Source organism: Durotheca rogersii (assembly GCF_024521655.1).
Source record: "Durotheca rogersii strain YMJ 92031201 chromosome Unknown GGS23scaffold_6, whole genome shotgun sequence".
Taxonomy (NCBI): Eukaryota; Fungi; Ascomycota; class Sordariomycetes; order Xylariales; family Xylariaceae; genus Durotheca; species Durotheca rogersii.
In genome coordinates this window covers 546,136-560,768 of record NW_026251237.1, presented here as the reverse complement: position 1 = coordinate 560,768, position 14,633 = coordinate 546,136, and the positions used below count along the sequence as shown (strand labels likewise).

The 14,633-nt window shown below is 55.5% G+C and overlaps 3 protein-coding genes across 3 annotated transcripts; 2 read left to right on the top strand and 1 right to left on the bottom strand.

Moving 5' to 3' along the window:
• The first annotated feature begins 2,742 nt into the window (after positions 1–2,742).
• On the top strand, positions 2,743–6,076 carry GGS23DRAFT_454137 (uncharacterized protein). Its single transcript, XM_051514044.1, has one exon. The coding sequence runs from the start codon at positions 3,147–3,149 to the stop codon at positions 5,748–5,750; it is 2,604 nt and encodes an 867-aa protein (XP_051373298.1). The 5' UTR covers positions 2,743–3,146; the 3' UTR covers positions 5,751–6,076.
• A 2,080-nt stretch (positions 6,077–8,156) lies between these two features.
• Positions 8,157–10,535, bottom strand: GGS23DRAFT_454143 (DUF803-domain-containing protein). The gene is made up of 2 exons (XM_051514045.1): positions 9,508–10,535; positions 8,157–9,452 (listed from the first exon to the last, which is right to left on the bottom strand). The coding sequence occupies exons 1-2, from the start codon at positions 10,292–10,294 to the stop codon at positions 8,239–8,241; spliced, it is 2,001 nt and encodes a 666-aa protein (XP_051373297.1). The 5' UTR covers positions 10,295–10,535; the 3' UTR covers positions 8,157–8,238.
• Positions 10,536–11,428: 893 nt separating this feature from the next.
• GGS23DRAFT_454124 (WD40 repeat-like protein) lies at positions 11,429–13,525 on the top strand. The gene has a single exon (XM_051514043.1). It carries the CDS (start codon positions 11,530–11,532, stop codon positions 13,249–13,251), a length of 1,722 nt encoding a protein of 573 aa, XP_051373296.1. The 5' UTR covers positions 11,429–11,529; the 3' UTR covers positions 13,252–13,525.
• The last annotated feature ends 1,108 nt before the right edge of the window (positions 13,526–14,633 follow it).

Here is a 14,633-nt window from a genome sequence, read left to right as displayed (position 1 = left end):
ATCTCTTCAGCTCCTACCGTCCAACCGTCGTATGGACCGATGATGGCCAGAGCCGGTTTCAGCTCCCGTCGAAGTGTGCTTCCCCTCGAGGCTGTCTACTGCTGGGGTAAAATAGCCGTGATGAGAGACGTCTCGGGCGTTTAGGCGAGGGCTATAGGGCGTAGACGGTGCGTCACAAGCGTGAGCTACCGGGTAGTTGTTGCGTAGCTGCTACCACCTACGCGCATAGGCAGTAAAAGTAGTAGCACGTATTGTCCGTAGCTATACTGGTCGGCTTCGTTTATTGTTGGCGACGGGCTGCCGAGGGCAGAGTGGTTGTCGACCGGCTATCCTTCCTTGCCCTTCCCTACCCCTACGCTCACCCTATCGAATTATACACTAGGAGCTGTCCCGGATGGAGCTGACCCACGGTCGACGGAAATTTTTACCGCGCAAGGACTTCGGGGGGATGAACCCACTTGCCTGTATCCCACTTATCTGTCTCGACCGACCTGTGATGAGTTACCGCCTGCAGAAACCCCGTTTCTGGGTCTCGTTGATTGTTTCTTTGGTATTTGTCCGCACTCTTTTCCTCAACCCGAAGGCCTCCTCCTGGTGGGTCGGCTATTGTTTCTTTTCTGGCTGCCGCGTTTGTTCGGTCGTTGGTTTCGTCTTCCTTCGTTTGTAAGACATCCTCCCGGCGAGACAGCAACGATCCAGTGACCGAAAGGCGTCATCAGCGTGCGTAACCCGTGCCGGCACACGTTTTGCGGCTTGGTCCTATCATCTAATTCAGTTTGCCCCTACGTGCGCCCTCCTATCGCCGGCTCGTTTGCCTTCCGCCGACAGCAGCAACACCGACGACGACGACCGAGCCGTGTTGTTTTCAGCATCGGCCGCCGACGCTATACCGAGAGGATTCGCCATCCAAGGTGAGGCCGCATAGTGAACAGGAGTCGGAAACAGGCTGGCCTGTAAATACGACCGCCGTCGAGCCGCTACTCCCCTCGTTTTTGATAACTTATCTTCTCGAATGCCATCATCGCTGATGTAGCGAGAGCTTTTTCAGGGGCACAACCAAGCTCCGTCTTTCTTTTCAAACCGGGTTTAGATCTGCAGGTTTCAGCCGGGGAGGGTGTTCCCAAGAACGGGCCAGGCCCTCGAGTGCACTTCTACGTATATACATACAGTCGACTGCCATAACACAGCTTTTCTCTGTCTAGTCGGCCATCACGATTTGTATATTCCGCGCTCAGCAGTAACAAGAGAGGTACGTGTTTACGGTTGGGCTTTACACCTTCACCCCCAGAAGCCGCCAGAGGCGTGGGACGACGCATCACCCTGTCTATAAAACTGTCTTTTATATGCTCTTTACCCGTTAAGCCTCTCTCTCTCTCTCGACAGACTAGAGTTGCGGGCTCTCTTGGGTTGTAGAAGAATGCATACTACTATGTCTAGTCCCATACACACATACACACATACACACATACACATAACCCACGCACACGCACGCACACATACATAACACTTATGTACAAATGAAACTACATGTGGCTGTAAGCCAACCTGCAGTGCAACCAGGATTTCATCCTTATTCCTCAGTGGGGAGGACCGGGGCCGACAGGGGCGTCGAGGTTCTGAATCCATGCTGGTCGGTTTAGGCGGTTCCTCTGTTGGGCTGGGAAGTCGAGAGACGTTGATCCTCATCGGGATGCCGCATCCCACGCTCTTGAAGTCAAGAGAGAACCTCTCTGCAGCGTGAGCCTAGCAGCGAGCGTTCCTGTGAGCAGGGAGGCCCGACACATTATCAGCTTATATCACATAGATCGTGCTTGACGCCTTTGCAGAGATGTGGCTTTATTTGCCCAATGCTGATCCGAATCTCGCTAGGCCCTCCAGACCCGTTCGCCTGCTGACTAGAACGACTTCTCGAACCTTTCCTCTTATACAGACTGCCCACACTGCCGAATTCGAGATTATGCGCGTTGAAAACTGTGCACTCGGCCTTACCAACTAACCTCCACGATACCACTCTCTGTTATTATTCTCGTCGGTAGCCTCTGTCTTAACCCCCCAGCCCCCCCTATCTTGTGGTTAACGGACTCTGGGTCTGTTCTTAAGACGAGAGAAGGGAGGTGTCCAACCCGACTCGAGCTCGCGGAAGGGGAGAAGGGTGACGGACGGCGGGCTGATTCTCCGCTGAAGCCCATGTTGACACCGCATACCCTCCGCGTTTTTGTGTATGGTTCCCGATCCAACTGGACGCCTTCTGCAGCAGCGCAGCACTCTGCGGCCAAGCTCCCAGGCTTCGAATCACCGTCCTGCGTACAATTGCCGACACCAGCAAGCCAGTTTGGCATCTAGGCCACGATATTGCAGTTATTGATCCTCGAATTCAACCCGTCGATATTGGATAGAGATCGCCGAGCTCTGTTCTCTTTCACCACCCCCTTGCTCAACACGACGACACCAATAATACACACGTACACGCTCATCCCTGTCTCTGTCTCTCTGTCTCTCTAGTAGGCTTTCGCGGCCAAGGGTACGAACTTGCACGTTGAGTCCCGCCCGAGTTCTAGAGATTACCGATTGGTAATTCGAAACCCCGTATAAGAGCAGCAAGTGTTTGGGAAAGGTTCATCACTCGCTCAGTCTGGTCGGGATTTCGTCAATTTGTATACTTTCTCATTCTGCCATTGAGCCGACACGCAATACCAATTTACTGTTGGCCCTCGGAAATCAACTGAGGCACAGCAGAGCGATCCAACGAGACCGTAACAGGCATCACTTTTCCCGACGAACGACCCATACCCCTGTCCTATACCCTGTTGTGTCCGTTCCTACCCCCCCCTCCACGGCAGGCCTTCGCATGAGAATCCATAGCATTGGCAAGCTTCTCCACTGCGCCCATCGCATCAGTGTCAACACCCTGATTCCCTACAGCCACCAGCCTATCCCCTTAAAAGGAACAGAGTCGGCCAGGCCTGGCACACCGCCCCCACAGTTTCCTTCCCCGTGGCTTGTCTGCAATCAAGCAGAGCCTCTCGCGATATACTTGGGAATATCTCGAGCGAAGGGAGGGAATTCGAGTTTTGAGGCCGAGCTTTCGCTTCATCAGTACCCAGGAACCAATTGGCACGCCTCTTCCCCCGAAGCCCTCGTACGCCATGTATTCTGCGATTCCCGTGTATTCGTACGACAAGGAGCCGTCGGGGCAGATGGCTGCTGACGAGGAGGTGTCCCCGAGGACCCAGGTTCGCCGCCCTTCGACGGCTCACTCTCCCAAGGCGCCGGTTCCTCATGTCCTTCATGACTTTGGCGATCTCCTCGGGCCGGCCATTGACGGCCCCCCGTCCCCGGAGCGCATCCGAGCGTTAAGCGTCCAGATGAAGCGGAACTCGATCACTGACAAACACCGAAGCGAGCTAACAACATCATCGGGCTCGTCGTCACGTCTTTCAGCCACGTCGGATAGGCCGCCGTCATGGAACCAGAGCTTGGAAAGCCTTAGTCTGTCCAGGAACCCGTCTCAACGGTCCACCTCGAGTAACTTGCCGTCGCGTGACCGATATGACAGCGTGCAGTTCTTCTCGAAGGGGCTGTTTACCCGTAGAGGCAAATTACGCAGAGAGAGCACCGATAGAAGCGCGTCGAATACTTCTTTGGACGTTACCGAAGTTCCAAATGATGCTTCTTCGACCGCACCCAGGGATCACTTTATACAATCTGTATTCACGCGACGGAGGGCTCTAAGAGGAGAGTCCAACGCAGCGCCGCAGAAAAAGCTGCAGATCTCCGGTCCGTTTAACTTTGAACATCTTACACATAGGCATAAAGATAGCGTGCCTGACTTAGACCGGACGAGCCGCATGGAGCTCGTGTCAGAATTCTCGCTCCTACGGTCACGACGAACCACCGAAGCCTCCATAAACATAAGCAATCTCCATCCCGACGAGTCACAATTCACGAATGTATCGTCCGAGACCTTCTTCGCCCAAGAGGATCCCTCGGCAGGGCTGAATGCAGAAGCGCAATCGCAACAGAAAGCGCTGCCAATGCTACCACCGTCGGCCCCGTCGCATCTAGTGAAGCGAGTTCAATCACAGGACAAGATGCGTGTCCCACCCCAGCGTCCACCGAGATCCCCCACTGAGCGTAGCACCGTATCGCCGGTACAGCCGCCCCCGAGGACGTCCAGTCGGGTCTCGGTGCGGAACGACAGTTTTCATATGCTCATGGCGAGTATAGACCGGCCCGCAACGAGTGTCGGCTTTCGACAGCCGCAGCCATTCGCCCCCGTTTCCCCCCAGACAGTACGGTCTCCTTCTGTCGTTGGCGAGTCACCCGTGGTGGGATCGACGGTGCATAAAAAGGCAGAAGAAACGCGCAGGCCGTCTCACTCGGCCGCCGCGACGGACAACGCCGCGTGGCCTCTACCTAACAACGTAAACGCCTTACCCGACGTCCCGGAGGAAGAAGAACAGCACGCGTTGACCCGACAATCGCGGATGAGCGTCACAAGCAACCACTCGTCGCTGCGAGGTAGCGTATCGGTCCCATTACTTCGACAGGTAACCATGGCACACCACAAGCATCAGCGACCCCCTAGCAACGCGTCCGACACCCTAGGCAGGCTGGAATTTCTTACCCACTCGCGTGCACTCCGTGCGGACTCCCGACAGGACTTTACCGACGAGGACTACTACCCCGAAAACTGGGAAGACGATATTGACTACTGCTACGAACACGCTGCCGAGGCAGATTGTGACTATGCTTGGGAGCGGCCGTCCTGCGATATAGGACGGGAAAGCGAGACGGAAGGGAGCACGACAACAATAGATCCGATGGACACTATTTCGAGCTACGGTCTTTCCCCAGGTCTGCTGTCCCCCATTTATTACGAGGTCCCCGTGCTCAGTCCATCAAGCCAGGCGTCGAACGCGACACACCATGAAGCCGTGACGCCGACGAATTTGGCCATCCCGGTGACGTCCAACTTCTCTCTCCCGCGACGAGATAGCACGGCGCCGCTCCAGCGCGGACACGCACGGGCTCCCTCGCGCGCGTCCAGCTTCATGGAGTCGCAAGGTTTCAGCCTGTCCCCGTCCCTGCTGATCCCGAACGACTACCACCAGCAGATGCTGCAGTACGAGAGGGAGGAGCTGCAGGACAGCGAGAATGACGAGTACTACCTCATCCAGGGGGCCACGCTCAACGACGAGCCGATGATGCCCTTCGGGAAGAGCATCTCCGCCTCGAAGGCTCGCTCGAGCGCTTCGACCACGGATTCCTTCATGTCGGAGCACTCGGCGACCTCGAGCCGCCACAAGTCGACGGCTTCGACCTCGACGGCCTTCACGCGCTGGACCGGCAGCAGCACCTCGAGTTGGCACCCGCGCGACTCGCTGCTGAAGCCGGCCGACGAAAGCAACCTGCAGGCCGGCAGCGGCAGCGCCACGGCCTCCTCCGGCAAGGCGGTGGTGGCCGTGTCCGCCTTCCCTGGCGAGGAGAGCCCGGCGTCGCCGAAGCAGGACCTGAGCCGCGAGAAGCATGCGCGGACGCAGTCGCACGCGGGGCTGCTCATGCGCGGGGCCTACGACGCAGCGCCCGCGGCCGAGCCCGAGCCGAAGTCGGCGGCGGTGACAGCAGCAGCGGTGAAGGAGACCGTCAAGACGCGGCGCCGCGCGCGCACGACGAGCCGGAGCCATAACTCGCCCCAGTTCGCGCTCTTCCCCAACGTCAGCGCCACCGGCCCGGGGAACCGCATCTAAGGGGAGGAAAAGAGTAGTAGACAAAACAGCGAGGTCCTCGCTGGACCCCGAAGACAATCATCGTCATACGTGTACCCGAACAGCGGAAACCACCTCTAACCTAACAAAATCCTAATGGAATCTATCTATACATATGTATATATATGTATATATATGCACACTGCCTCGACCGTCGAGCCCTACTATGTACCACGTTCGCTATACGCTACGCTACCTACTACCTGTCTGTCATTACCGCCGCCCACCAAGCAAACCTGGTTGCTCGTGCTCCTCCTAAACCACACCCCGTTCTCGGGCGAAGTTATCTTTTCCTTTTACGTCCGGATATCTACATATACGCGCGTCGCGGGGTCTCTAGGCCGCCCGCGTCATCGCACATAACACGGCTTGCTGCGGCCAGGTGCTCCTTTTTTTTTGATCAACGATTTTTTCTCCTCCCGTACCTTGGATATGAGATCTTACTGCCGCGCGTTTCGCGCGCAAAATATAGACTGGGCTTGGAATTGTGTTTGACTTTTGGATATCTTGGGCTTGAGAGACGCGAGGTCCCTTGCGACAGAGGCGGTGGCTGGGCGGCCTGTTTGCTTTTCATATCTGTCTATCTCGTATCCTTCTCGACCTGTCGTTTCTGCAAATACGTTGCCGCTCGTCGTTATATTTTTTTCGTCGATGTTGAACGCGCCGCTGCGGCTGCACTAGGCCGCGAACCCGCCCTCCTCCCCCTTTTCCTTTTTGTACGTGTCCGATAGAGCCGACGACGGGCAACTGCTTTTCTTTTTTTTCCCCCTTTTCTTCGTCGTCCCTCGCTCATCCATCTTCTCTCCCACCTAACCTACCTACCCTCCCTGTCGTGGACGCGTCTTTTTCTTGCGCCTTTTCTTTTCTCTCTATCATAGAAGACAATACGGGTGGACGGTCGAAAAAAGAAGAAGAGCTCGGTCGCGCGGAGTATCGATACGTTTACGGCTCTGATTGTTTTCTTTTCTAACTCATCCCTGCCACCTACGTGCTTTTATTGCATTTATATATATAGCCGTTTCTCTTCGGGGGGGAGGGTTCTTGCTGCGTCCCTCTTTTCCCTTACCCGTTATCTGCTTCCAGTACGACGGACGTATGACGGAAAGGAAACACGTTCACACATATATAGGGGGGGCCGCGTCTGCAAGGAGGAAGATAAAAGGGAAAAACGGGACACTGAGGTCGAGATCGGGACTACGGCTGGCATGCGCTTGCTTATTTGTTTACATATATACATATATATACATGGTGTATGTGTGAAATACGTACACCTGTCCCACCAGGGACGACAAAAATAAAACAAAATCGTAGCTATATCTATTGTGCCGCCTATCTATCTGTTCGTGGTGAATCGGATTCGTCTGGCCAACTTGCTGTTTAGGCATCTAAGCCGAGTACGCGAGGAATGGCGACGATAATGGTGACGGAGGTAGTATTAGCGATGCTAGCAGGTTGTGGAGAGGCCGAGCGAAGGCATCCCCCCTCCTCCCCTCTCTCCTCTGACCAAGGGGGGGAGGCCCCGGCGTGCGGCTGAGGAGGTAGGAAGGTGAAGCGAGGTGGCAGAGCAGGCATGACCTGGAGGTGTCAGAATCGAAAACACCGGCATCCAGCGCTATTCTCCGATTGTGACCAGTCAACCGGGCGCTCGCGAGAGAGAGAGAGAGCGCAAGATGGTGAAGGGAAGTTCGTTCGCTGCGGAGAGGTTCTAAAAATACATGACACGGCCCGCCTCCTGTCCAGCGTCGGAGGCGAACAGACGGGTCGGCAGCGCTTCCGCGCGGCGGTTTGGGGACCGCGCAGCATCTATATTCTATATATAGCTTGCCAGATTTGTTTAACCGCGACGACACAGGCCAGCGGCGGCGGGGTCAATTGATTAATTAATTGACTCGGCGGTCCCTGCTTTTGCGGCGGCTTCGGTTTTGGTGAAGCACGCGGGATCTGACTAGCTTCGTCGGGCGGCTGTGAGTAGATGCTGCCAATCATCCTTGCCTTGAACGCTGGAGCGGTCTCTGGTTTTCTAGAGTCGGGGTGTGCTCATGAAGGTCGTATGTATCAGGCCTCGGCAAAGGTGACGTATCAAACATTGCTGATGAGCTATGAACATATTAGAAATATATATACACTCGCGTGCGTATAATGTCGCTGGCTGAATTCGGACGGTGGCATCGACACGCTGTCGCCAAGTCTATTGACCTCCAACAACCTGACAAACTGGATATCTTCGTGATCACATCCGATGACACTCCTACATAGCTTTTGAGGGCCGCGGAGTCCCCGGAAGAGCTGGGTATGATGAGCAACATGAGCAACAGCGAACTTCTGACCGCAACACCTAACAATCAACACATAACGCCCATCCAATGCAACAACTATCCATTTCGCCCGGATATGAGCATGGCTGTTAACTCAACCGGCTCTACCCTCTTCGCTAACCCATGCTCGCACATCAAGTAGCCGCCCGCCCCCCTCAATTATTACCATTACCCTGGGCATCGTGACCGTTGCCCGATTCCGGGTCTGATGTCCCTCTTCTCCTTTTCCTGCCGAAGAAATTCCCTATCGTGTTGCTGAGGCTGCGCGCCCGCCCCCGGATAGTCTTGTCTTCGCTTGGTAGCGGGTCATCGTGAAATGAGGAATCCTCCTCGTCCCGAAAGCCCTGGGGTAGCGGCTCACCCAATAATCCAACCCCCTCCTCGCCCTGTAGCATCAATTGACTGGATCTAATGCTGGGTCTCGACCGACGGAAGGTTCTTCTTCGGCCGCCCGGGCTTTCGTCACCGCGTAGGAGTGCGTCCGAAACCACTGCAGTAACGGTAGAAGACAATGGAGATGGGGAAATGAATGCGTTGGAAAAGTGATGGCTATGTGGTCTCGACAGGGATGCCCGTGGAGTCGTCGGACGATCTGGCGGTGACGATGGAGGAACGACTACCTCCGGGAGGCTCGTGTGAGATTGAAATTGGTCTGATACAGCCGCCGAAATTGTCGAGTAGACTACGGGGATACTATCAGCCGACGACCTTAGGGGGGAGCTTCGGCTGTAAGATTGGCTGTCGAGAGAGTTCCTCCACGGGTTGTCGAGGAGGGGAGAGGTTTCGGCTCCCGTTGGGATAGGCATCCTGGAGGGTTTGCCGCCCTGGTGATTCAAAGGTTCGACGCCTGAGTTTCTGTAACCGGTCCGTGAAGCGTAGGATGAACGCCTCGACGGCTGAGATGACGCTGGAGGTTGTCGTTGATCTTGCCCGGGGCGCTCTGCCCGGTGAGCGAAAGGGCCAGACGTTTCTTGGTCTAAGAGGCTAATAGTCTCCTCGACATTTTCATCGTCCGATAGCTCATCGTCGTGCTGGCGTGGCCGGCCACTCGTGACCAGAAATACGCCGAAGAAGGTGAGGAGGCACCCGCCCACGAATTTGGCAGCTTGCTCCGCCGTCGTACGTTCAAAGTCCCGGTACAAAATTGCACTCCCGATAATTACCGACAAGGTGAACAGGACGAATTGTATGGGTATAACTTGTGTTGAGTCGAATCTTTGGAGTGCCTTGTTCACATATCGGACTTGCATGACAGCGGTTACTAGTAGAACAACTACCAGCCCGTATGTCACTGGTGTGGCAAATGCCCTGAAGAGGGTCGAGGAAAGCATCGAAGAGACGCCCTTGGTGGTTAGAGCCGTATACCCCCCTGCCTACTTGTTAGCACTCCGCTAGCCACGGGAGGGGAAACACACAGGGTTTACCGAATAGTCCGACAAGACCGAGATCGATGAGAATCGTCCGGTGGCCGTATCGAGGGCTCGCCCACATCAAAACGATGATAAAAAATACGGAAACCCCCATGTATATTTCGAATTCCATCGTCGTGATGGCGTCCCAAACATCCTGTGGGTCTAACTTGGTCTCCTCCTGGTTCGCGCTTAAAACGACCGTGACAGCACCTCCGACGGCAATGAGGACACCCCAAAAGTCTCGCGTTCGAAATACCTCGCCGAAGAAGATGGGCGCGATGATGCAGTTCGATATGAGAGCCACGACGCCCAGCGGGGAAACGATCGAAGCCGGCGCGAAGCCGTAGGCTAGAAAGTTGCCCATCTCCCCGACGGTCATCAGAACCTGACCCGACCACCAAGACGGAGACTTGAGGTAGGTCGAGGCGACTTTGGCATCTTCGCAGGACAATTCGGAACCATTGGAATCCGCGGATTGGTAGGACTGTGCGAGTGGGTGCGCGCTTATCGACTGTGCCTCTCGGGCATCGTCATGGAGCGCATCACCGACGGGGGTATCGGGCGTTGGGTAGCCGTTATGATGACCATTGCGCGCCTTCTTATGAGCCTCGCGAGCCCGCTCGCGAGCCTCTAATCGCTGCCGGTGTAGCTGAATATGCGCATACCTCTGAACGTTCAGAGCTAGAGCGATTAAAACGTTGCCTACTATCGCAGCGATGATGCCGATCAGCGAACTCCAGTTGCCCAAGTTCGACCCGTCCTTATGGACGGTGCCCGAGTCGGGGATGCCCGAGTCCATGTTGACGACGTTGTCGCTGCCGCTGGTCCCGGTCGGCGAGATCGACACTTGCGCCCAGCCGTGGCGTTCTGACAATAGCAGACGGGTGGCAGGCTGTGAAGAGTTAAATGGTAGTTGATCGACCGGACCTCGGATCGCGCCAATTCTGGCAAGCTGGTGTGGGAAGGCCAGTCGCGGATGGGCTCACGAGGTTCGCCCGAATCGGTTTCATGAAGGGGGACTTCGCGACAGGAATGGGAAAGTTATGGTCAGCGGGAAGTCAAAGATAAGTTATGATTGATCGGCGCATACCCAGAGGGTGGAGAGGCGGATCCCAAATATTGCGATTGGAGTAAAAAAAAAGGGAGGAAAGGGCAATCCACGACCGTAGGCGATATTATGCCGGTTTCATCGGGAACGGTCTGAGGGTGTGTTGAAAAAAAGGATAGCCACGAGGGATGACCGCAATGTCGGAAGATATCTTGCAGACGGTAGAGCAGAAGCCTACGGGTGGCATGGCACAGATGAGTTGTAGAGCGGTGCCGACTCCATGAGGATGAGGATGAGCCGGAAACTGTCTGATAAGACGCGCACGAGGCAGCCGTGATAAAGCGACGGGATCGATGTCAATAGGGTAGGCGTTGCATTATGTAACCAGATATCGCCCCTGAGGCGGGATACTGGGTACCTCTCTACGCAGTAGGCACCTGAGGCAGTGAGCCTAGATAGGTACCTCTAGGCACCTATCTACCTCATAAATCTCGCATGTTGGGTGCCTACATGCCTACCAGATAGGAGGTACCTAAGCATTACCTCCTCTATGCATGTACGTATCTGTCAGTAAGCCTGCTGATGCATAGGTACATCTGCCCCGAGCATTGGATAGCCCACCCGAGAGTTCCGTCATCATGCAGGGATGTTGGTTAGGTGCCTGGTCCCTATCATCCAATCAGCAAAGTGGAGGAAGACGAATGGTGGGGCATTACAGGTCTAATGCGCCTAATACGTACGAGTACTTACCGTATATGTACGAATACGTACCTTCACCTCCGGGACCTACCTCCCATAGAAGGTAAGCCACTCTTTTCTTACGTAATTGATGTACCTAGTAAACAGCATCTACCTCATCAAGAGATTACTAACTAACCTTGCGTAGCCTGGACCTCCGCTAGCGGAAAACAGCCTCGTCCGTCTGCTCAGTATTTCTACTCTGCAACTTTTTACTCTCTAGCACCACGAGGCCAACCCCAGCGACGATGAGTGACGACGAGGATATCCAAGTCGAAGGGCCAGAATTGGCCCACGATGACCCCATGCGCGCCTTCCTGCCTGCCTCATTCGGGAAAAAACACAAGGAGGCTGACATCGCCGCGCAAATCGATCGAAGTAGGAGAACTGGCAAGCAGCCACCAGCGGTTCCGCCCAAACCCCAGGCGTCTGACTCGGACGACGCGGGCAACAGCGATGACGACTCGGGCGACTCCGATGACGAAGACGAGTACCCGACCTCCCACGAGATGGTCATAAAAACGCATGACCGCGCGGTAACTTCAGTGTCTCTAGATCCGGCGGGCGGCCGGTTAATATCGGGGTCCATCGACTGTACCGTCAAGCTCCACGACTTCTCTTCCTTGACCCCGACGACCATCCGAGCCTTCAGGAGCGTCGATCCATATGAAAGCAAACCATCCGCCAATGCTGACTCGCACCCGGTGCACCACGTGCAGTTCAACCCTCTCGCCGGAAGCGTCTTCCTCTGCATATCGGCACATCCTCAGGCCAAGATCCTATCTCGAGACGGCGACGTAATCACTGAATTTATCAAGGGCGATATGTACCTCAGGGACATGAACAATACGAAAGGTCATATTTCCGAGGTCACGACGGGGACTTGGCACCCCACGGACAAGAATCTATGTGTTACAGCGGGAACAGACAGCACCCTGCGGATATGGGATATCAACAACAAGCGTAGCCAAAAAGAGGTGCTAGTCTTCAAGTCGAAGGCTGCTGGCGCGGCAGGAAGAACACGGATGACTGCTGTTGCCTGGGGCACACCGATCCAAGGAGGCAATAACGTTCTCATATCGGCCGCTCTCGACGGTACCCTGGTGATGTGGAGCGGGAATGGCCCGTTCACGCGGCCTGCCGGGGAGATAAGAGAGGCCCACAAGCCAAATACCTGGACCGGGGGAATAGACATCAGTTCGGACGGGCGAATGGTTGTCACCAGGGGAGGCGACAATCTGATCAAATTGTGGGATACACGGAAGTTCAAGGAGCCCCTTGTCACGGTTGAGCACCCGTCGACGTCGGGCCATTACCCGACATCCAACATCAAATACGCGCCCAACTCGACCAGCATCATCACCGGTTCGGCAACCGGCCATCTTCACATCCTGAACCCGGGGAATCTGCGCCCCGAATACACGACGCTAGTTACTCCCGGATCGCCCGTAATCACGGTGGATTGGCACCCGAAGATCAATCAAATAATCACTGGTTCGGCCAACGGGGAAACGCACATCTTATACAACCCTACTATGTCGACCAGGGGCGCGGTGGATGTGATGTCGCGCGCTCCTAAGAGGCGACACATCGATGACAACCCGGAATTCACCACTGACCAGTCCGTCGGGCTTTCGGGCGACTCCATCATCACGCCAGGCGCCATTCCCGGCTCTAGGAAAACCGGTCTTACCGCCTCCGGCAAATCGAAAGATCCCAGAAGGCCGCACGTACCGCAGCAGACGCCGTTCATGAGGAGCCAGCCGGACGAGAAGCACATCAGCGAGAATATACCGCTGAGCAAGATGTTGCACGAGGATCCCCGAGAGGCGCTCCTTAAGTATGCGGACCTGGCGAAGAAGGATCCTATGTTTACAAATGCGTGGAAGAGCACGCAGCCAGTCACGCAGTATGCCGACGTAAGCGACGAAGAGGAGGACGGCCCGGAGAAGAAGAAGGTTAAGAGGTGAGGGGAGCGAGCTATAAAATAGGTGGGACGGATTATCCCCTCCCCCCTCCTTCGATATGCCCGACATCCTTCGCCAGACAGCTTGCCAATGCCACCGACCCACCTGCCGTGAGCGAGCATGGGTGGCTCGCTGCTGCTTGGCTTCGCGGAGCTCACACGTACACACTAGGTTGTACGTGGGTGCCTACTAAGCATTCGTAGATGCGCAAGGGGACCTCCCATCCCCTACCTCGACGACGTGACTCCTCTTTGGTAGGGATGTACCTGTCAGTATGTATGCGATGGAACTGACCTGCCTACCTCCAATGTATATTGAGCCTCATGTATATTATAAAGAAGCCGGGCCCAGCGATCGGCGCGTGGCGTGGCGGCGTTGTCATAGCTTCACCCATCCGTCGGTGGTTAGGGCACCCGTAGCGTAGGACGAGCTGCGGCCGTTCAGGTACGCGCGGCCACGGCGGAAAGGCGATGCTACCCCGGGGGCATCTCCATACCGTCTAGATCTAGACAGGCCAGTCGGGGACGGGGGGTTCGCGACTTACCAGGGGTTTATTTACATTGGCAGGTACATGGATTAATTCTAGGCGGGCAGGCAGATAGATGCTCTGCCCGACCTAGGCTAGGCGCAGAGAAGACTGGAGGAGAGGAGCAGAAATTCCTAATGTAGCGATATCGCCTCACAGCGCCGGACCGGCCAGCCTCGTCTCTTACCATGGCAGCGGTTTCAGTTGCTTTCGTCTAGTATGAGTAGAAAGCAGACGGGTGAACCTGTGTTAGGTTAGGAACCTAAGTATGGCAACCTACCTACCTACCTCCTGGCGTACTAGGAGATAGGGACTTCCTTCTATCTGTCTAAGATGAGGATCGTCAATGCATATAGGTGAGGTAGGTACCTACCTAAGGCATCTAAAGTGCCCAATGTATACCTATATAGAGCGTTGTTAGTATACACCTAATTAGGAGACACGCTGGAGCGGAAAGGGTACTTCATTATACTAGGTATCTCAGGCAGTAGGTGTAGGTAGGTAGGTACCTAGGTAGGTACCTACCTAGGAGATAGAGGTAGGTACTTGACTCTGTCCCGCACTCCAAGGTAAGAGGCTACCGGTAGGTGGGTGGGTTTAGGCACTTGAGATACCTACGTGTAGGTTGGTAGGTAGGTTATAGGTTGGAGTCATAGAGGCTATAGGTACGGCGATGTACCTCCCTGGCCGGACGAGAGAATGGCGATGGATGTGGCGGCAATGATTGGCCGGGAGGCATTAGTCAGGGACGGCGGACCGGGATCGCGAGGGGATTATCGTATGGCCGATTGGCCAGGCGGGGTGGGCTGTGCGCGGCGCTTGGGCCATCCTGGCATTCCTCGCTCAGGTGACTGGCAAG

Coding starts and splice junctions, on each gene's coding strand:
- GGS23DRAFT_454137 (XM_051514044.1), top strand. CDS start 3,147: ATGTATTCTGCGATTCCCGTGTATTCGTACGACAAGGAGCCGTCGGGG.
- GGS23DRAFT_454143 (XM_051514045.1), bottom strand. CDS start 10,294: ATGGACTCGGGCATCCCCGACTCGGGCACCGTCCATAAGGACGGGTCG. Junction 9,453..9,507: donor CGGTCTTGTCGGACTATTCG/GTAAACCCTGTG, acceptor ACAAGTAGGCAG/GGGGGTATACGGCTCTAACC.
- GGS23DRAFT_454124 (XM_051514043.1), top strand. CDS start 11,530: ATGAGTGACGACGAGGATATCCAAGTCGAAGGGCCAGAATTGGCCCAC.